The 22330-nt window shown below is 43.6% G+C and overlaps 1 protein-coding gene across 1 annotated transcript in view; it reads left to right on the forward strand.

Moving 5' to 3' along the window:
• The window catches only part of LOC106662963 (agrin-like), a 190272-nt gene extending 171228 nt beyond the window's left edge, over positions 1–19044 (forward strand). Inside the window, 18 exon segments of the mRNA XM_024226944.1 lie at positions 3863–4111; positions 6868–7083; positions 11049–11264; positions 11327–11539; positions 11597–11809; positions 11866–12102; positions 12163–12561; positions 12614–12847; positions 12850–13476; positions 13533–13710; positions 13766–13993; positions 14079–14401; positions 14461–15060; positions 15117–15195; positions 15261–15359; positions 15460–15755; positions 18448–18595; positions 18656–19044. Of these exon segments, the coding sequence (XP_024082712.1) occupies positions 3863–4111; positions 6868–7083; positions 11049–11264; positions 11327–11539; positions 11597–11809; positions 11866–12102; positions 12163–12561; positions 12614–12847; positions 12850–13476; positions 13533–13710; positions 13766–13993; positions 14079–14401; positions 14461–15060; positions 15117–15195; positions 15261–15359; positions 15460–15755; positions 18448–18595; positions 18656–18659 (4559 nt within the window). The 3' untranslated portion in view covers positions 18660–19044.
• Positions 19045–22330: the final 3286 nt, after the last annotated feature.

Raw genomic sequence — 22330 nt, forward strand, 5'->3', positions numbered from 1 at the left:
AAAAGAGGCAGAAGGAATGGAATAACTTAACAAGCAGATAAAAAAGATAGTGGAATAAATTGAAAGAGAAAAAAATTAGTAAGTTAAAAAAGAAAAAATATAATATAAAAAAATTACAAAACGAGAAGAAGTGTGATACAGGTAAAATAAATAAGTTAACGAACAGGGAGAAAAGAAAGAGAGGAATAAAATAATACTACTAATTTCCTGATACAAGCTTCTTTCCTGGTATCCTAATAACAACAAGCTCCTGTTTAACCGATTTTATCCTGATACAATTTCTGCCCCACAGGAGCTCAAAGCAAAAGAACAAAAAATATTTTGCCTCCTAATTTTCTAGTACAAGCTCCTTTCCTGGACTGTTTCTAACGACAAGCTCCTACCCGTAACTCCTGTCATCCTGATAGAGTTTCTGCCCGATAGGAGCTCGTAGCAAAAGAATAACAAATATTTAAGTTTCTTCTCTTCTGATACACGCTCCTGTCCTTAACTGTTAGCATCCTGATTCAATTTCTGCCCCACAGGAGCTCATAGCAAAAGGAGAAAAAATATTTTTGCCTCCTAACCTTCTAGTACAAACTCCTTTCGTGACTATTTCTAACAACAAGCTCCTGTCCGTAACTCCTGTTATCCTGACAAAATTCCCGCCTCACAGGAACTCATAACAAAAAACAAAAAGAACATTTGAGCCTTCTAAATTCTTGAGGCTTTTGTTATCTACAAACACCTGTCTTTAACACCTTGTATCTATTCTTCTACGTTGGAGCTCTTAGAACGAAAAGAAACAACATGATAAGAAGAAAATAAAAAAATAACTGGAAGATAAGTCATACGTTCCGACCACATGCACATTAGCATAATTGGAGCGCCGTGAATATTTCACCCTCTTTCAAAAGACGTCTTTTTAATTAATTGTGTATTTATTTTATGATCGTGTTGGGTGTGTGTGTTTATTTTCATATGTGAGTGTAAATTGAGATATTAGGGTGTAGATTTTTACAGGAGGGGTGTAATGTTTCTTTCTTCTTGTGTTGGTTTATTTATTTATTTATTTATTTTAATTGTTATTGTTTTTTTCGTCCAGGAAAGCACACAAGTTTGTAACCCGTTCCGCCAGGGGCACCGAGCCCACCCCCGGACGCCGAATCGATCTCGTGCCCATGCGCACGGCTAGTGTCGATTCGGCATCGGCCAACTCGGTTGTATTTTTTTTTAATTTCCAAAACCCCGTGAAGTTTTTCCCGAGGATTTTCACCGAGTCTTACCACAGTTTTCCAACGGCGGGTACCCTCGCCTCGGCCCATGTCGGGGCGCGCTGCGAGTCGGGGCCCGGAGCCTCGGCAGTCGGCGGTTCCGTGAAAAGTCAGGTATCTATTTTTTTTTTTAAATCCCTTAACGACTTCATTTTAAGTCATTAAAGGGCTGAAATGTATCTTTCAACCCAATAGATACTAGGTAAAAACTGAAAAACACATAGACACTATGTGTTTTATAGTGATCCTTTCACTAAACAGAACGACCGTCCACACCTCAGGCTAAACCAGATTCATTTCAAAAACCAATTTTCCAACCTTACCCTTTTCTTCCGGAGGGAAAAAACGAAAACTTCTCTAATTAAATTCCGATATTTTGCCCTAAGTCCCGCGGGACTTCTTCTTCCCATCCCCTGGCCGCTATTCTTCCTCAAGACCGTGGAATTCCTAGGATTCTCGAAAAAGTTCCGGCCGGGGAAAGTTTTTTTATTAACTGCCTTTAAACCGCCCCACCCCCACGAGAATATAACCGGAAGTTGGAAGCGGAATTTCAAAAGGCGCTTTCTTGGCGATGTAGGTCCGACAGGATAAGTTCTCAAAACCAGCCAACAAGGACGGAATTCTCATAAAATTGACCGCAAAAACAAATTCGACTTGGCCAACGTTCATCGTAGAGAGAACATGTAAAAAGAAAAATATCCGCCCCGGAGGACCAAAGCAGTAGCATAAACTTCTCCCTACACAATAGTTTCATGCCTGTTGACTGTATGAATTTTTTTTTATATATTAAGTGTGAAAGCCTTCACTCTCACATTCCTTCAGCCAGGAAGTTTTATTTTAAAAGGACAAAATATTTGTGGTCCTCCGGGACGGTCTAATTTCCAATACTTTTTGTACTGTTATAAAAATAAAATTCTATAAAATTGGCTGTAAAAACTAGTCCGACCTGTACAATTATGAATTGTAAAAGAAAAAGCGAAAAAAATACGGCCCGGAGGACCAAAACAACATGAACACATTCCACCTTTCTACACAGTAGTGCACACCTATTGACTATGTTGGTAGACTAAACCTTTTTTTTTAACGTGAAAACTTTTTATCTCTAACCTTCAGCCAGAGGGTTTTATTTTAAAAGAAAAATATATTTGTGGTCCTCCGGGCCGGGTTTATTTCCAATATGGTGTTTTTTATAATCTATACAAAATTAAAAGTCATAAAATTGGTCGAAAAAACTAATCCCGCCAGGACAATTATGAATTGTAGAGGGCAAACCTAATAAGAAAGAGATCCAGCCCGGAGGACCAAAATCAACGAAAACACCTTCCAACATAATAGACCCACTCACACCTATTAACTTCATAAATTAAAAAAATTAAAATATAAGTGTGAAAGCCTTCAATCTTTTTTTTTCTTCGGGTAGGGAGTTTTATTTTAAAAGGACAAAACATTTGTGGTCCTCCAGAACGTACTAATTTCCAATATTTTTTTGTAATGTTATAAAAATAAAATACTATAAAATCCGACTTGCACATTTATGAATTGTAAAGGAAAAAGCGAAAAATGAAAAATATCCGTCCCGGAGGACCAAAACAACATAAACACATTCCACCTTCCTATACAGTAGTCATACACCTATTGACTATATAAATAAAACCTTTTTCTGTTTTAATTTAAGAGTGAAAACCTTTCGTCTCTATCCTTCAGCCAGGGAGTTTTATTTCAAAAGAAAAATACGTTTGTAGTTCTCCGGGCTTGGTTGATTTTCAGTATGGTATTTTTTATAATCTATACTAAATTAAAGATCATAAAATTGGTTGAAAAAACTAATCCTGCCAGAGCAATTATGAATTGCAGGGGAAACCCGAAGAAGAAAAGTAGCCAGCCCGGAGGACCAAAATCAAAGGAAAACACCTTCCAACACAATAGACCCACTCACACCTATTAACTTCATAAATGAAAAAAATTAAAATATAAGTGTGAAAGCCACTGATCTCTTTCTATCCTTCAGCCATCTCTCGTAGTCTGGGGCCGGATTAACTTCAAATCTTTCTTATTTACATAGCAATGGTATCTACAAGTTTATTTGAAGATTTTATTTTTGTTCTTAATTACAATTCGTTAACTTATATAATTGTTTTTGTACTGGGGAAAAATCACTTTATCTATGGTCCTCCGAGGTGCCGGACCACCTTCTCTCACCGTCTAATTTCCATCGGACAATCGTAAATTAGAATCCGTCGTATGCCGACAGTCAACACGGTCCAGAAATTATTCAAATCGCACTTGTTGATTGAAGCCGGATGGGGGGAAGGGTAAATTTTAATGAATTTACGCCACGACTGTCGACCTTTATTGTCATCAACCTGAACGAGTTTCTCTTTGGGTGCTATGTTTCGTTATGAACAGATTTGATTCGACTGTGGGATTTGGTTGGGTAGCAACTGCCAATTGATTTAGCTAGGTCATGGGGTCATGGGTCGTATAGCCTGAGTGTGACGGTACCGATATTTCGGCCTATCGGTGTGATGTTCTCTGATGCCAGGAAGCCATGATGCTCATCTTACTCTTGGGTCTGCTGTCGTCAACGACCGGTTGCTACCTGCCCGCAGGCGGCACGGACGGAGGCCCGTGCGAGCTGACGAAATGCGGCCCGGGCGAGAGCTGCGTCGTATCGAGGGACGGCACGTCGGCCGAGTGCAAGTGCCCGACCTCGTGTCCCGACTACGGCGATCACTCGGGGAGCAGGCCGGTCTGCGGATCGGACGGTGTCGACTACAAGGACATCTGCTCCATCAACATGGCCAAGTGTTCGTCCAAGGAGAGAACCGGGATTGAGCTCAAGTACCAGGGACCTTGCGGTAAGAAGCGTGCACCGTTGCATACCTGCCAGTAGCTCCCTCGTCCAAACCTGTAGACCACCCCCTGCATGCTCACTTGAAGCAAAAAAACCTTTGCCTACTTTCTGCATGTAGTGAAAAACGTAGAGTATTCAGCAAGCACGTTATACCGAACCAGAGACAAAAATGTCTCGATTTTTTGTATGGCATGATGCACACCTTAGGTTGTGATTTCTGTTATTTTTCTCCCTCTCATTTTCCTTCCTTACCATCTCTTTTTCTTACCTGTATATTCACTTTTCTCTCTTTCATTACCCATCGCCACTTTATATCTTTTTCTTGCTTCCATGTCCATTTCGTTCCTCTTTCCCAATCTCCTCTTTATCCATCTCTCTTTCTTACTTCTATCTTATTCCCTCTCTTTCCCCATCTCCTCTTTATTTTCTCTTTTACTTACATCTATCTTCATTTCATTCCCCCATCTCCTCTTTACCTCTCTCTTTTTCTAACCTCTATCTCCATTTCTTTCTCTTTCTTCGTCTCCTTTTCTTTTCTATCTCCTTTCACCTATATCCATTTCTTTCTCTTTCTTTCCCCATCTCGTCTTTATCCTATCTCTTTTCTTTACGTCTATATTTATTTATTTATTTCTCCTTATTTTTCCTTTTATCTCCTTTTTCTTAACCCTATCTATATTTCTTTCTCTTTCCCCATCTTGTGTTTATCCTATCTGTTTTATTACTTCTAACTCCATTTCTTTCTCTTTTTTTCATTACCTCCTTTTATCTGTGTTTTTCTTTCGTCCAAATCCATTTCTTTCTCTTTCTTTCCCTATCTTCTGTTTATCCCAACTGTTTTTTCTCTTTCCCTCCCCACCTCTCCTTTATCTATTTTTTCTTTCGTCGTTATCTATTTTTTATGTCCTTTTTCTTTATTTTTCTTTCTTCTGCTCCTTTTCCTTTCTATTCATCTCCTTCTCTCCCCTCCATCTCCATTTTTTTCTCTCTTTCCCCATCTATCCCGTTTTGTTACTTCTATCTCCATTTTTTATGTCCTTTTTCTTTATTTTTCTTTCTTCTGCTCGTTTTCCTTTTTATTCATCTCTTTCTCTCCCCTCCATCTCCATTTCTTTCTCGTTCTTTCTCCCTCTTCTGTGATGTATCTATTTTTTCTTACGCCTATCTCCATCTATATCTCTTTCTTTTTTCTTCACGTTCATCTCTTTCTCTCACCTTCATCTCCATTTTTTCTCTTTCTTTGCCCCTCTCCTTTTCATGTATAACTGTTTTCTATCTCCATTTATATCTATTTCTTTTTCTCTCTTCTTTTCCTTTCTGCCCATTTCATTTTCTTGCCTCTATATTTCCTCCCTATCTTCCTCCCGTTTTCCTTATTATCCATCTATTTTTTGCGTGTATCTCCATTTCTTTCTCTTTTTAACTTCCATTCATCTTTTCTTTCTATGGACCAATAAACTACGAATTCTATACCTTTCTTCTCCACTCTCACTCTCTCTCTCTCTCTCTCTCTCTCTCTCTCTCTCTCTCTCTCTTCCTCTCTCCCTCTCTCCCTCTCTCTCTCCCTCTCTCTCTCCCTCTCTCCCTCCCTCTCTCTCTCATTCCATCTCTCCTCTCTTCTTACATTTTACATCATTTTTTCACCATCATCGCCCTCGTCAGCTTTTCCTCTTCTTGGATTTTTGTCTTGGTTGTGATTAATTTTCCTTTCAGGCCCAAACGAGTAAACTTACGACTTACGACGTTTAAATTTAATGTTGCGGATCGACGAGGGGAAGGGAATTTGATTTTATCGCCGGACTTTACCCCACCTATTTGACTTATTGGTCGCATATTACAAACTTCAGTGCGCCGTGTCGCTTTATAAGCGATGCAACTTTGCACGGCGGTGCTTCGATTTTAATGCTATTGCCGTGTTAGACAGTGGAGGCTTAAATTTCTATAAGCCCCTTTAGGGGAAGGTCCCAGATAAAATTTATTAGTACTTGTACAATGGGCAATACGAATGGAAAAGGAATCTACTTTTGGTTTGTTTTTTCCTCTCCCTGGGGATCTTCAAAAGACTTTGTTTTCTTAAAGTCCGTTATCGTCCAGCTCCAGCCCCCGGCTTGTCTTTTACCCCTTAAGGCCGGTTTTCAATCAACGAGGATCAAGCCCCTGCTAAGTCGGATTGACGCAAGGGATTATCCGGTAATCTCTTGCAGGTATGATCCGGCTGAACGATGCCCGGGGCGAATGTTTGCAAAGCGGATTTCCCTAATTTCACATCGGGGGATGTTTTCCCCGCTGGGGGGGTCCGTGCGGTTTCGCTCCGTATCAATCAATCCGTCACGACTGTCAGCCCTGCCAGCATCACTCGTCTCTAACTGCACAGGCAATTAACTCGAGGTTCATCTCCTTTTCTTCATTTCCACCCCGGCTCGCGGGATGCAGGGAGGAAGAAAAAAGTGGAAGGGTTTTTCATCGGGGTGGAAGCGTGACCCATTTTAACCCCTGTAGACAATCCTATCGATTTGTTTTTACAGGCCAGCCTTTAATTTCCCCTGACGTGTTATCGTGTAGGAAGCGCACACCCTTCAAGAAAAAGTTATTATGAAAAAAAAACTGTCGGCAGTTTTTCCCCTCGTGGAAAAGCGCCAGGGACTTATCGGGCTGACGGAGCGCTAAATTTAAAACTTATACGGATGTGGAACCAGCGAGGATGGACGGGCCCCGAGAAAAGGTTGTCCGTGACTTACATGCGTTTTTCTTTTGTTTCAGATCCCTGCGCCGGTGTCGTCTGCCCGGGAGGCGAGGTGTGCCTCGTCACGGAAGGTCGGGTCCCGAGGTGTTCCTGCCCCGAGATGTGCCCGATGCAGGAGTCTCCTGTCTGCGCCACGGATGGTCAGACGTACTCGAACGAGTGCTACATGCGTCTCGAAGCGTGTAGAACTAGGAAGCACCTTCTCGTCATGTATAGAGACACCTGCTCCTCAGGTAAAAGCAAATTGTTCAAAACAAACCTCCCTTCTAAACCTCTTTTAGGGCTTTTTATAAGCGGCTTTACACCCGCCCCCCAATCACCACTTGCAATTTTCCCTTTCGCTCTCTAGGACGGACTTTTCAATAGGTAATCTGTGAAGTACGCCAGAACTTGACAGAGCGACATGTAGAGTTATATCCGTGTCATAGATTGGATTCACAAATTATCCATGTCCAGATTCGATGGAGGGAAAAATCAGTGAAGTCACAAGACAAAAAATAAAGCTAGTCGCAACCCTCATCAAAAACCCCCACGGGAAAGGGAAAAATCTGTAACATCTCAAGGAAAAATAAGGGTAGTTACAATCCTTAACAAACACAAGGGTGAAAGGATAAAATCGATGATAACAAGACAAAAAGTAATGGTGTTCACAACTATCATCAAACGTTATGGTGGTTGAAAAAAACTAGTGACGTTACAAGACAAAAATTAATGATGGTCATAACCATCATCAAACCCATGATGGGTGAAAAAACTAGTGACATCACATGAAAAATTAAAGATCGTCACAACCATCACTAAACCCCATGATGGTTGAAAAAATCAGTGACGTCACATAAAAAATTAAAGGTCGTCACAACCTTCATCAAACCCCATGAGGGTAGAAACGTCAGTGACGTTACACGACAAAATAAGAATGGTTACAAACGTCGTCAAACCCCATGGGGGTCATTACCCGTCTGACCAAACTAGCAGTGGTGGTGGGAGGCGGATTTACATGTCTGATGGTGGGGGTATTTATGTAGAGGATGAGTGGGAATAAAAACTACCCCAAGTGCCAACATATCTTCTGACATCAGTCAAATGGCCGTGACATAGGCGAAATATATGGTGATGTGGTCAAATGGTTGTGACGTTTAAGGGATTCCATGTGATGACGTAGCCAATAGTAGTAACTTTGATAGGCCCCCATATTATTGCGTCATTGCAAGATATAGGATATCATTTTGACATGTTCGATTCAATATGAAGAATTAGTAAAATGGTCGTATCATATTGTGATGATGCCTTAATCCAATGGCAATGTCTTTTATGGAATTACATGTGGTGACATCATTCAATGATACTGAGGTTTATCGGGTTATATATGACGACGTTATCAAATGGTAATGAAGTTGGTTGGATTCCATATGATGGCGTAAGCCATGTCAGTGACGTTAATGAGATTCCACGTGATGACGTAGCAAATAGTAATTAAGTTGGTCGGCTTCCACATGATGGCGTGGCAAATGGTAACTAAGTTGGGGAAAATCCCATGTTATGACGTAGTCATAGAGTCGTGAAGTTATGAGATTCCATACGATGTAATCTTATGATTATGACGTTCATGGAATTCTGTATGGTGTCTGCTTCAAATTTAATGATGTTTATGGGGTTATTTATGATGAACTATCAAATGATCTTGACGTACGTGGGATTCCGTGGGGTGACGCCGTCAAATGACAGTGACGTTCATGGGATCCCATTTGACGACATGCTTCCTATGATCATGACGTTTATGGGTTTCCATATGATGACATAGTTATAATCATGAGGTTGATTCGATCCATATGGTGACGCCATCCACTGGTAGTGAGTGACATAGGGATGTGTGGTAAGTATATAATGACCGTGACGGAATCAATTATTCCAAATCCTTGAGTTTTAATTCAATATTATTGCTAATCTACTGATGAAAACTTAATGTGGATTAGAAATAACTGATGGAAATCAATCACCTCGCCTCAACCCCCCTCCCGAAAAGATTCCAATAACAGGAAGACAAACAGTCCCTCGGCCTTCTAATAATAAAACAAACCCGGACTCGGAGACGGCCGATTTTTAATAATAATAGCCCTCCCGGGGGTGGAGGTTTAATAATGTCCCGGATCCGTTTCCAATATAAGGCTTTATTAAAAAAGAAAGGGAGGAAGAAAGAAAGGGTAAAAAACGGAAGGGGGTGAAAAATCTCCCACTTGGGTAAGGGGGTGAATTACACATTCATGCAGTCCGGAGAGCATCTTGGCGGCGACTTGGCCTCCTTGAATAAAGCGCTAAGCACATCACAAGCAATATGTTAAATAAAGAACGACATTGAGACTTGATGCATGTTAATTTTTCGAGGGTAAAATTTTGTCGATCTTCTTGTTTTTTGTGGGCTGGAAGAAACCGGAAGAGGTTGTAAAACAGGGGGTCGAAAACGGAGCAGGGGGTATGTGACGGATAGGGAGGGTAATAAAATATCTTCGGACCCGCCAACAGCCCCCACGAAAAGGGGCTCTTTTGCGGAGGGGTAACAGTTGGTTTTTAACACTCCTCGTCACGGGGAGACCTGTTGCTCGCGGTTTTTTCCCCCTTGATGTTCACATCTGAGGGTGGGGGGGGGGTCCGCAAGGTCTCGTCAAATTCGACCAGAACTTAAAACCGGCCAATATTGGTCATTTTTAATATTTGAAAAGGGTCAAGGCGTTTTTTATCTCAATACGGGTTTTCGTCAGAAAAGGAACAGATTGAAAAATAAAGACGATTATTTAATATAAAAAATGCCTGGGGTGGTAAGGGTTGGGGTAGAAGACCCTTTGTTCCGACTCTGCCCTGTTTTATGCCCTTTCCTCGGCAAACAATTTTATTTACAGTCCGTTACAGTTTCCTCCTTTTTTTCCCTCTCTCGCACGTTTTACTTCGGGGAATACGCGATGCCGCCCCGCCGCAGGGGGTTGAAAACTGAACGAGTCGGCCGACAGGGCCCAGGGGCTTTTTCAAAACTTCGCTTACAGGTGAAAACTTAGTGGAAACAACGAAAGCGACAAGGGAGGTTAGAAAACCGACGATAACCTGGAGGAAAAACAAGCCCGGAAGATAACGATCCTGTCCCACCGGCAATCACAGCTTATAAAATCCAACACCAAGTGATTAGGTTTCGTTGTTGGTTATGATTAGGTTTTGGACTACGAGTTATTGGAATGGCTCCTATGACGCCAGGTTTTGGAGGAAAAGTTTTTGTGTTGTCTTGTATGACATCAGTTTTGAGTTGTCTTGTATAACATCAATTTTAAGAAGATGACTTATTTGTTTGTCTAGTATGACGTCAGTTTTTCAGTTGTCTCGCATGGTATCATTTTTAAGAAGATGTCCTATTGCGTTGTCTAGCATGACATCAGTTTTTGAGTTGTCTTGATGACATCAGTTTTAAGATGTCCTATTGAGTTATCTAGTATGACGTAGATTATTGAGTTGTTTGTTATGACATCATTTTTAAGAAGACCTATTGGGTTGTCTGTCTAGCATGTCGTCAGTTTTTGGTGGATAGGTTTTTGTGTTGTCTTTTATGGCATCAGTTTTGAGAAGATGATGTATTGGATTGTCTGGTATGATGTCAGTTTTAACAAGCTGAAATATTTTGTTGTCGGGTTTGACAACAGTATTTTGAGGATGATTTATTGGGTTAGCTGGTACGACATCAGTTTTGAGAGGATGATTGATTAAGTCGTCTCATACGACATCAGTTCTGTGAAGATTATTACATTCAAAAGTTATAGGTCGTCTGGTACGGCATTTCTAACTTTTGTGGTTGAGCCATTGAGTTGCCTTACAATAATCAAATTTGTAGAGTCATTAGGTCGTCCTTACTTTTACTTCTAGCTTCTAGCTTGACACTCAAACTAATCGATTGTATTATTGGATGGTCAGACGTGACTCAAACTTAATGTATGTGTTGTAATACGACATTAAAACTTTTAGCTTGTGTTATTTCGTTTTCATAAGACGCAAGCTTCTGTTATTGGGGGTCACCTATGACACCAGTTTTTGGAGTATGTGTTATTTGTTGTCGGTACAACATCAGTTTTTGGAGGATGAGCTATTGCGCTACCATAACCTAAATATATTTCACACTGCAAATTACTGTAACCTCTGAAATATTGTCTTTCTTATTTGACAGGAATAAACCCGTGCTCTGGATTGAAATGTAGCCATGGCGCATCGTGCCATGTTTCTAAAGATGGCAAGGCGTCCTGCGAGTGTCCTCCGCCTTGCGAGGAGGTGATGAGGCCGGTCTGCGGCACGGACAACCTCACGTACGAATCCGCTTGTCACCTGGCGCGTAAAATGTGCCTGGAGAAAGGAGACGTGGGACTGGCGTATACGGGCACGTGCGGTACGCGGCACTAAACGTAAACGATTGGCGTGACGGCGTGTTGATCTGTTTCGATGTTGCAGGAGCTGAAGGGCCGTGCACACATAAGGATTGCGGGCCGCTTGCTGTCTGCAAGCAGACGGGCACGATAGCCGAGTGTGTCTGCAACACCTGCGGTTCGGAGTACGAGCCAGTCTGCGGGACGGACGGCATCTCCTACGGCAACGTATGCAAGCTGAGACGCGAGGCGTGCCTTCGCGGCAAGTCCATCGATGTCCTCTACCAAGGACTTTGCGGTAAGTTTTATACATTCAAATACCAGGTTGAAACTTTACTCAATTTTTCCTTTATAGACGGCTGCGAGAATAAAAAGTGCGATTTTTTCTCAACCTGTGTCAGCGACTCGTCAGGGGACGCACACTGCGTCTGCACGACCAACTGCTCGGCCACTGTCGGAGAACAGGTCTGCGGAACGGACGGCGTCACCTACCAGAACGAGTGTGAGCTCAAAATGACCGCGTGTCAGAACAAGCTGAATATACAGCCCGCATACAAAGGAGATTGCGGTAATATTCGACCGCGTACTTCTGCAGGCTTTTTCTGAATGTGTCTTCTTTTGCAGAATCCTGCGCTGGGGTGGTGTGCCAGTACAAAGCCAAGTGCTCGGGCGGCCGGTGCGTATGTCCGACGGACTGTTCTGCCGCCCCTGTTGAACAGGTTTGCGGTTCCGATCTCGTCACTTACGTCTCTCAGTGCCATCTTCTCAAAAGGGCTTGCGAGCTGAACGACAAATCTTTGGACGTGCTGTTCTTTGGAAGTTGCGAACGGCGGTCACACCGACCCATGAGTCACGCCATAAGTAAGAAACAAATTTTTAATTTTTTTACGAGTTTTTAATGATTTTGTATATCTTTTTTAGCTACTCCTTTGACAGTGGTGGACAGAGAGGAGGCGTGCAGGGATGTTAGATGTGATTACGACGCGACGTGCGAGGTGGACCCGGAAGGCTATCCGAAGTGCGTTTGTTCTTTCGACTGTTCCGGTGCTAAAGGGTCCGAGGTGTGCGGCAGTGACCTGAACCTGTACTCGACTTCGTGCCACATGCGCGCGGAGGCGTGCAACACGCAGAGCGAGATCCGCGCTAGGCCTTTGGACCTCTGCCAGGGGATGGAGGTGAAGCCTTGCGGCGGGGACAGGCCGCTTGTCGACCCGGAGACCGGCGAAGAGCTCGATTGCGGCAACGGCCATAACAGGCAAGACTGCCCAACAGAATACTACTGCCACCAGACATCGTCTTTCGCCAAATGCTGCAGAAAAGGTACACTAAAAAAACCCCATCCAAAGTCAGCTTCTCAAACGAAACTTTACAGAATCAGGAGTCTATCTGAAAGACTGCGAGGACTCCTGGTACGGATGCTGTCCTGACGGTAAGACACCTGCCCAGGGGCCTGAGAACGAAGGATGTCCCAAAAACTGCGGTTGCAACAAGATCGGATCGTATTCCGACTGGTGCGACGACGAGAAAGGCGAGTGCAAATGCAGGCCTGGGGTCGGAGGTCCCAAGTGCGACCGATGCCAGAGCGGCTACTGGGGNTATATATATATATATATCTATATATATATATATATAAATACAGTAATTTAAACATAAAACATGATTTTATGTTGGGATTTTTTTCTTTTAAAGCGGATGTGACTACACCAGTACCGACCTCTTGTTCACAAGTGATCTGCTACTTTGGAGCTGTGTGCGAAGAAAGAGACAACAGGGCGAGCTGCGTGTGCGCGGCGACATGCCCGCAGGACGAACGTCAGCAAGTGGTCTGCGGCTCCGACGGCCAGACTTACGGGTCGGAGTGTCAGCTGGTACTCTACGCCTGTAAGTACCAGATGGACATCGCGGTCGTGTCCCTCGGTCCTTGTAAGGAGAGCAGCTACAGCTACTTGGCCACAGAAGGCCCGGCTCGAAGGTGGACATCGTACAGCCACGTCGTGAGCCAATTGAGCAAGTCGACCCGCCACTTGCTCCAGGACAAGTACAACTTACCAGGTCGAAGCCGTGACGTCTACTTGATTGACGGCTTCGTCACGTCCGCCGTGGAAATGGGTTCGAAATTAAACGAGCCCTGCACGTACAACGAAGACTGCAGGACCCAGTCGACCGTCTGCCTCCAGGGCGTCTGCTCTTGCGAAGAAGGATTCATACAGACTCAAGATAAAACGGAATGCATAAGTAAATTTAATTTCCTTTTAACCTTAAATCTTCTTCATTGGAAAAACTTTTTGCAGAAGAGGAGATACCGTCTTTCACCGGGAAGTCCTGGCTTAGGCTTAGGCACATGAAGGCGTACCACAAGTTTAGCCTGGAGTTGGAATTTACGACATACAACTTGGACGGTATCCTCTTCTACGCACAGCAGAACCTAGACGGCACCGGGGACTTCATCGCGCTCTCCATCGTCAACGGGTACTCTTTCAAAACATACACCCGGACCAATACATCAATGATAATTGTGTTTCAGATATGTACTTCTCAGCTATAACCTTGGATCTGGGACAGTCAGGGTGAGCTCCCTGGTCAGGATATCACTGGGAAATTGGCACAGGGTGAAGGTGAGGAGATACCAGAGAGACGCGCTTCTGCAAGTCGACGGAGAGACTCCGGTCCCGGTACAGTCGCACGGAAGCCTCGTAGCCCTGGACCTCACGCAGTCGCCTTATTTAGGCTACGTCCCATCGAATTATACAAAGTACATTATATTCGGCACCGATCTTTGTTATTCGCCGTGTTTCAAAGTGTTTCAGTTTGACGATAATGTATTTGTTTTTTTTTAGAGTGTTTCAGAACGCAGGGACGGACATGGGCCTCGTGGGTTGCTTGAGGGCATCGCATCTCGAACCTGAGGAGGAGTTCGCCATCAGCAGTTGCGACGACAACCCGTGCCGAGGGAGACCGTGCCAGAACCAAGGCACGTGCGTGCCGGTCGACGGCCTTGCCTCGTGCCACTGTCCGCACAACTTCACGGGCGATTACTGCGAGGAAATGCTGAACCCTTGCGCTCATGGTGTTTGCTCCATCGAGACCCAATGCCACGCCGTCCCTGGTGGAGGGTTCGACTGCCTCTGCTCTACTGAACAGGATCCTCTCTGCGATGCCGGTATGTTTTCACGGATCAAACATGGATCGTTGTGATATTTTTCCTATGGGGCTTTCTAGGAGACCCGGACCCTGTGATCTTCTCCGAAGAGACCCTAGCACTGCCGCGGCTGGAAGGTGTCTCCAGGGCGTTCTCGATAACCGTCTGGTTCAAGTCGTTCTCGGAAGACGCGTCCCTGCTCTACAACAGCCAGTCCTCGCACACGGGCAAAGGTGATTTTGTGTCTTTGACGATCGAAGAAAGGCGGCCTGTCTTCTCCTACAGCCTCGGTGGCAACCCGGCCGTCATTGCTGCAAACGAGACCGTCACGGTCGGGAGGTGGCACTCGGTCCACATCTCGAGGACGGACAAAGACGGCACCCTCCGCCTGGATTCAGGACCGGTGTACAAAGGACAATCTGGCGGGGAACACTTCGAGCTTAACCTGGAGCAGCCGCTGTACGTCGGCAAGCCACTCTACCTGGACGATGCACCCCACTTTTCAGGCGTGGTGCAAAAGCTCGTCGTAAACGGAGACCGCCTCTTTCTCGCCTCCTTGGGCAAGATCGGCGTCTACGAGGGCGAACCTTGCACGAAAAGCGCCTGCGAGGGAAACCAGACTTGTTTCCCGTTGCTTTCGGAGTACCGATGTTCCTGCGTCGCCCCGACCTGCTCAGAAAGTAAGTACCATCAAGTACCACACACCCAGGTCGTTAAACGAGCTTCTAAATTCCAGCAGGGAGGGACTTCGAAGATGCAGTCTACTTCAATGGCAACGTTGTCGTCAAGTACCCGAGGAAAATCCCGAAAAGAAAGTAAGTAAGGCTCATTCAATCAAAAAGGGTGCATGCGTTAAACTAACCCATTCCGACTAACATAGCGACACGGAATACGAAGAGGACGAAGAAGAATACGAAATAGAAGAAGAAGGCGATGAAGAAGAAGAAGAAGAAACCGAATACGACGATTATGAGGAGGAGTGAGTTGACTAACCCGTCTAACTTTGTTGTTCTTGGGATTTTGTTCTCTTTTCCACTTTATTTCATTTTAATTTTGTACTGACATTTTTGGAAAAAAAGGAGGAGGGGAACGAGGCTAGAGATGTGGGCGAAGAGCGAGTCAGACGGGCCGCTTCTCGTGTCAAAATCGCCCAAAGTCTGGGCACTAATAATCCTCGAGGGTAGAACGGTCCTCACCGCACAGGTAGGCGAGAAGCAGATATCACTGACATCCAAGACCCGGATGGATGACGGACAGTGGCACCATGTTGTCGCAGTGAGGCGGAGAAGGATGCTCCACTTGCAGGTCGACGATGAGCCAGCCGTCAGGATGCCCCTGGGTCGCAGCATCGCCGGAGCTAAACGATTTTGGCTAGGTAATGAAACCATTTCGAAGGGTCGGAAACAAATTATTGGGTTGGCATGTATGGAATTTCTAAATTTTGGGGTTGTTATTGCGTTGTCATGAATGACATTTCTAATGTTTGGTTTTGAGTTATTGAGTTGGCATGTATGGAATTTCTAACTTTTGGGGTTAAGTTCTTGGGTTGTCATGTATATTTGTAACTTTAAGGGATGAGTCATTGGGTCACCTTGTTCGACGTTTCTAACGTTTGAGGTTGAGTTATTAGATTATTGTGAAGGACAATTGACACTCCTAGCGTTGAGTTATTGGGTTGTCGTGTATGGCATGTTATTGGGTTGTCATATACGTGATTCAATGTTGTAGCTTGTGTTATTGGGTTGTCACCATGACTCAAAGTTGTAGCTTGTGTTATGATGTAGTCATCGAACAATAGTTTGTTATTATTTAGAAGAAAAATAACTTTATTCTGGGACTGGCGTCCCCTAAGAATAATTTACATGAAATAAATAAAGGAAGTTCCTTCTATGCAGTTAAAAGTTAAAAAAAAAGATAGAAATCTTGGAACAATGTATACCAATAAGGCAGGACAGAAGAAAAAATTACGAGGATATTAAACAAAAATAACAAATGTTAACCTGAGGTCTCTGCTTGGAGGGAGAGGAGGTGATTATACAGGTGGGATTTAAAGGAGGAAAAGGAGGCAGCGTGACGAATAGAAAGGGGAAGGGAGTTCCAGAGTTTAGGGGCTCGGATCAGAAAGGATCTTTCGAAGGTATGGGTTGTATGTTGCGGAAGGATAAGGTCGATTGGGGATGAGCGGTTCTTACGAGTGAGATGTGAGGAGTTGAATTGGAGGGATTGGATGACGTAAGGAGGACGACGAGTGTGGATGGACTGGAAAAGAAAGCAACCTAGGAAATACTGTGCACGGATGGAGGGGAATAGCCAGGAAAGTTGGGAATACAGCCCCGACACCCGGGATCCTCGTGGGGTGCCGTACACAAATCTTAAGCAACAATTCTAATACCCTTCAATCGCGCGTTCTCCCCCTCCGAGAGACCACCGTATGCCAAACAGCTATAATCGAAGAAGGGAAGTATAAGGGAAGATACAAGGAGTTTGCGGGTGGAGAAAGGTAAGAGAAGCCAGGACCGACGGAACAGGCTGAGGGAGGCGATGGAATGGCGGGAAATGTGAGAATGCCAGGAAAGGTTTTGGTCAAAGACTACTCCTAGGTTTTTAACCGAAGAGCAGAAGGGATGGGATGGTTATTTAGCATGAGAGGTGGGATGCTGGGGAGGGAATTGAGGAGTTGCCTGGACCCGATAATTATGGCGGTGGATTTGGACGGATTGAGGACTAGGGAATTTTTATGGGCCCATTCGTTGATGGAGTTTAGGTCTTTTTTGGATCTTGAGAGTGGCCGAGTGAAGATCGGAAGGGTGGAAGGATATGTATAATTGGGAGTCATCGGCATATAGGTGATAGTTACAGGACTGGATGGAGTCGGGCAGATCATTGATATAAATGGAAAAAAGGATAGGAGAGATGCTAGAGCCTTGGGGCACCCCAGATTTTAGAGGGAGGAAGGAGGAGGTAAGGCCATTGGGAAGGGAGACAGCTTGGTGGCGATTGGTAAGGAGGAGTGGAACCAACGGATGGTGCTGGCGGAGAAGAAAAAAGATTCGAGGAGAGAAGAGTGAGGGACAGAATCGAAGGCTTTAGAAAAATCAAGAAGGACACGTATAGTAACTTTCCGTTGGTCCATTGCTAAGTGGAGGTCACTGGTAATTTTTATTAGTGCTGATTGGGTGGAATAACCTTGGCGGAAGCCAGATTGGAGGGGGTTGAGAAAATGGGACTGTTCAAGGTGCCTGAAGACTTGTGCTTGGACTAATCTTTCTAGGGGCTTGGACAGGTTTGAGAGGATGGAAATGGGACAGTAGTCTGTAGGGGAGGATAGGTTGGGGTTTTTATTGACAGGGTGGACAAGAGCTTTTTGCCAGGCTGTCGGAAAAACAGTTTTGGAGTGAGTAGTTATAGATAGTATTATAGTGAAGTAGAACAGGTAGTAATATTGGGAGGCAGAGTTTAAGAAAATGGATAGGGATGCGCCATCAACTCCAATGGCATTGGAGTGGGATTTGGATTATGGCCTCGAGGACTTTGGCTGGGGTTAGATACGAGAAATAGAAGTTAGACGAACTGAATGAGGGTCCAGAGGAAGCGGGTATGGGGACAGGCATTGATGAAGAACAGTTGGGGGGAGACATATGCCAATGTTACGAAGGAGCTTCCATTTTGCTCTAGGATCAGGAGTGGTGGAGAGTGCCTCTTGGTAATGAAGGGCTTTGGCCCGACGGATATAGGATTGGGTTTTATTGCGAAGGGCTCGGAAGGAAGAGTGGTCTTCAGGAAGTTTAGTTCGACGAAAGCGCCTTCTTGCTGCTTCCTGTCTTTTAATTAGGGCTCTAATTTCTTCGTTTAACCAGGGAGCAGGAGGACGACGGATAGTGTGGGTTTTTAGGGGTGTTATGTTTGTTAAGGATATTGAGGAGATTATTTTAGCCACATTGTGCTTAAAGTTGTAGCTTGAGTCATTATGTAGACACCGTGGCTTAAATGGGGTGGGCATACAACACTCACACTTGTAGCTTGTGTTATAGGGGTTGTCAAATACATATCGCCATTTTTTTTTTCAGGAGGTTGTGCCACCCTTCCAGGCGGTCTGCCCGAATACTTTTACGGCCGTTACAAGGGCTGCATGCGAGGCGTGAGCATAGACAAAAAACCCGTCGACCTCAGGGATTACTCGTCGAGGCTCGAGCACTGTGTCGACAACAATTTAAGGTTGTTAACGCATTTTACTTTTTCTTCTGTTTTTTAACCGGTGTATTATTTTTTTTCCAGATAAGACAATACAATTTTGTGTAAACAAGAACGTCGAGGGTGGACAGTACAATAAGTAAGAAACCCCACAGAAGTAAGAAAATCATAATAATTACAAAAAGTAACTATAAATTCTCCGCCCCCCTCCCCAAAAAAAAACCCTCGACAAAACATAACTCCTGACCAAATCATAATGACCCTGAAACCCTGAAAAACTTGTAATAAAATTTTCTTACATTATTTATTGTGTGTAATTTATGTTGTTAATTTATTTGACACATTAAGTGTTGGATTTTTTATATATAGTTTTTTTGTAAGTGAGGGTATTTGTCTGTAAATAAATAAGTGTAATTATTACAATGTAATTTGTGATTTATGAAAGTCGTTAATAAACTAAGTTGTTAAGCATATTTTTTGTTTTTCACGGCCATCTTACTTTCCGTTTTCAGCATTAGAAGGATACCAACCCTATTAACAAACTGTGGCACTACACTTCCTCGCAGGAGGAAGTGCTTTGGGACGTACAATGTGACCGTAGTAGAAATTCAACCACTGAAACTGGACCTACTAATCAAACTCCTTGATGAGATCCAGAAGAAATTCAACCACCGAAACTGGGCCTACTAATCAAATTCCTCGATGAAATAGGACCTCACTGGTGTGCTGTAGGCACAGAACGGGTGATACAACAGCTATTAAAGGGCGCAGTGTATTACACACCCCGACTAATACAACTACATCTACGTCAATTGATTTGATGAAGATGATGGTTCTACTCACAAACTATTTTTTCTGTTATATGGATTTCGAGTTATCTGATTTTCATTTACACTGATGATGACCATTTATTTATACAGGTAAATATACCCAGTTACAAGTTCTATAAGAGTTTAAACTAAACTGCTCAAAAGTGAATAGGGATATTGCCAATTTTGTAGTATTTACTTTCCTTAGCATTTGTATTTTATAATAAATTGAATTAAAATTTATCAGAAATCATTTTTTTACCGAAGGAAAATTTAATTAAGGTTTTTTGAAAAATAACAAAATAAGAGGTTTTAATTCACTGTTAGCTAAAACCTCGGTGCTCCTGTTGGGCACACTGTTAATTAAGTTGTCAATAATTTCACTCCACAGATGTTGCAACACTGCACTCAGTTGTATGGCAGAAGTGTAGAAAATAAAACTACGTTCAAAATTTAAGATATTTATTTAGAAATCGTGAGGTCCAGACCGCACCTCACGATTTCTAAATAAATATCTTAAATCTTGAACGTAGTGTTATTTTCTATGTAAATGGCCCCTTTCAGAAAGAACATATTAAACAAAATGGAGCCCAGGATTGATCCTTGGGGGACTCCATCCATGAATTATCAATTAAATATAATAATATCTTAAATGTGTGGTGATTAGTGACCGTTAATCGATATTTATTTAGAAATCGTAAGGTGCGGTCTGGTGTGATGAGGTTTCAGAAAAACATTTTCTTTATCGTGCCATCGTTTCGATCTTTATTGAGATCATCTTCAGGGCCTGGGATTTACAAACATTGTTTACATATAACAATTACANCCCAGGCCCTGAAGATGATCTCAATAAAGATCGAAACGTTGGCACGATAAAGAAAATGTTTTTCTGAAACCTACATCACACCAGACCGCACCTCACGATTTCTAAATAAATAGCGATTAACGGTCAATAATCACCACACATTTAAGATATTATTATATTTAATTGCTAATTCATGGATGGAGTCCCCCAAGGATAAATCCTGGGCTCCATTTTGTTTAACATGTTCTTCTCGAAAGGGGCCATTTACATAGATCGACCTATCCCCAAATTGAAATAAAGCCCAAAAACATCCTGGGGAAATAAATCGCAATAAACAAAATAATATATATTTTACACCCAGACCCAACGCCATTAGAGTAAGTCAGATATGTTAGGTGCGATTACGACGCGACGTGCAAGGTGGACCCAGAAGGCTTTCCGAAGTTTGTTCTTTCGTCTTCCGGTGCTAAGGGGTCCGAGGAGGGCGGCAGTAACCTGAACCTGTACTCGACTTCGTGCCACACGCGGAGGCGTGCAACACGCAGAGTGAGATCCGCGCTAGGCCTTTGGACCTCTGCCAGGGGATGGAGGTGAAGCCTTGCAGCGGAGAGCGAAGAGCTCGATTGCGGCAACGGCCATAACAGGCAAGACTGCAGAATACTACTGCCACCAGACTTCGTCTTTTGCCAAATGCTGCAGAAAAAGTTCACCTTCAAAAAAACCCCACCCAAAGTCAGCTTCACAAACGAAACTTTACATAATCAGGAGTCTATCTGAAAGACTGCAAGGACTCCTGGTATGGACGCTGTCCTGACGGAAAGACACCTGCCCAGGGGCCTGAGAACGAAAGATGTCCCAAGAACTGCGTTGCAACAAGTTCGGATCGTATTCCGACTGGTGCGACGACGAGAAAGGCGAGTGCAAATGCAGGCCTGGGGTCGGAGGTCCCAAGTGCGACCGATGCCAGAGCGGCTACTGGGGCTTTCCAAAGATTTCATCAGGCCATAGAGTTTATTTTACACCCCAGACCCTATGCCATTGGAGCTAGCCCACAATTTCCCAACACCAAAATTCAATTAGAAACTACAAAACTCCGCTGTACAAATGAAAACTAAATATTATTCAAAACCAATTAAACCAAGATTAATAGAACACCTATTAAAGAGATTTGTTAGGAGCCTTTCTCTACTAGCCAACGTCTCAGGGACACCTGAAGACACCTCCGATGCTCATGTGATAAGAAGTCTGTTTGGCGGGGGGGGGGGGGGGCACTCCACCCTATCTGAGCCATTGCCCTTCGTGTGTCAACTCCCAATCTGCATCAATCCCAGGGAAGACACTGCCCTCCTCTTTAGGCAACAAACGCCGGGATGATGACGGTTTGTAGACGAGGCAACTTGAAGACTGTTTCCAGAAATGATGCAGGGTAGATTAATGACCACAGGTGCTTAGCTAGAGTGATGAGGGAGGCAACCGACCGTTGAGTATTTGCTGAACAGTAATGTACTATGTAATTGTGTGGTGTCCTTTGTACTTGGTATTGTTCACTCATGGATTACAAGCGCTACAATCTAGAGGCTGAGCTCCGATGACAGAAGTGCCCATTTCTGTAATAGATGGAAACTTAAAATTAATCAATTAATCTCAAATAGAAGCAAATCTCTTCACCAGATGAGTGGACATTGTAGCAACTGGAATATTTTCCTGGTCGCAGACCAATATCTTGGCTTAACCAGAGGCGTCTGACTTTCAACAGACACACGGATGACAGAGTTGATCGTGGCAAAATTGCAATAAGGTTGCTGTTCCCACTACTTTCTCGGACCTCCAGGATAAGCACATTCAAATAGCTCTCATATAACAGCTCAAGCTCGTGTTTGTAGTAGATTTTCTGATGATGGTTTGCTCATGGGAAGACCTGACGGATTTCCGATGAATCTAAATTCTACCGTACGAATTTATTTATGAGAGGTGATGCCAGATTTTAAAAAAAATGGTTGCCTCTGTGCTGGTTGCCTGCTTCAAATTTAGGTAACTTGCATTCTGGCCAGGTAAAATCTATTAAACCTAGTTGATGATTCCTTAAATTCACTAATTTCGTGGTCCGCTTGACCAATTAAATCATTACAATTAATTAAGGTTTTT

Source organism: Cimex lectularius, unplaced genomic scaffold (genome assembly GCF_000648675.2).
Source record: "Cimex lectularius strain Harlan isolate CLEC.00 unplaced genomic scaffold, Clec_2.1 scaffold14, whole genome shotgun sequence".
NCBI lineage: Eukaryota > Metazoa > Arthropoda > Insecta > Hemiptera > Cimicidae > Cimex > Cimex lectularius.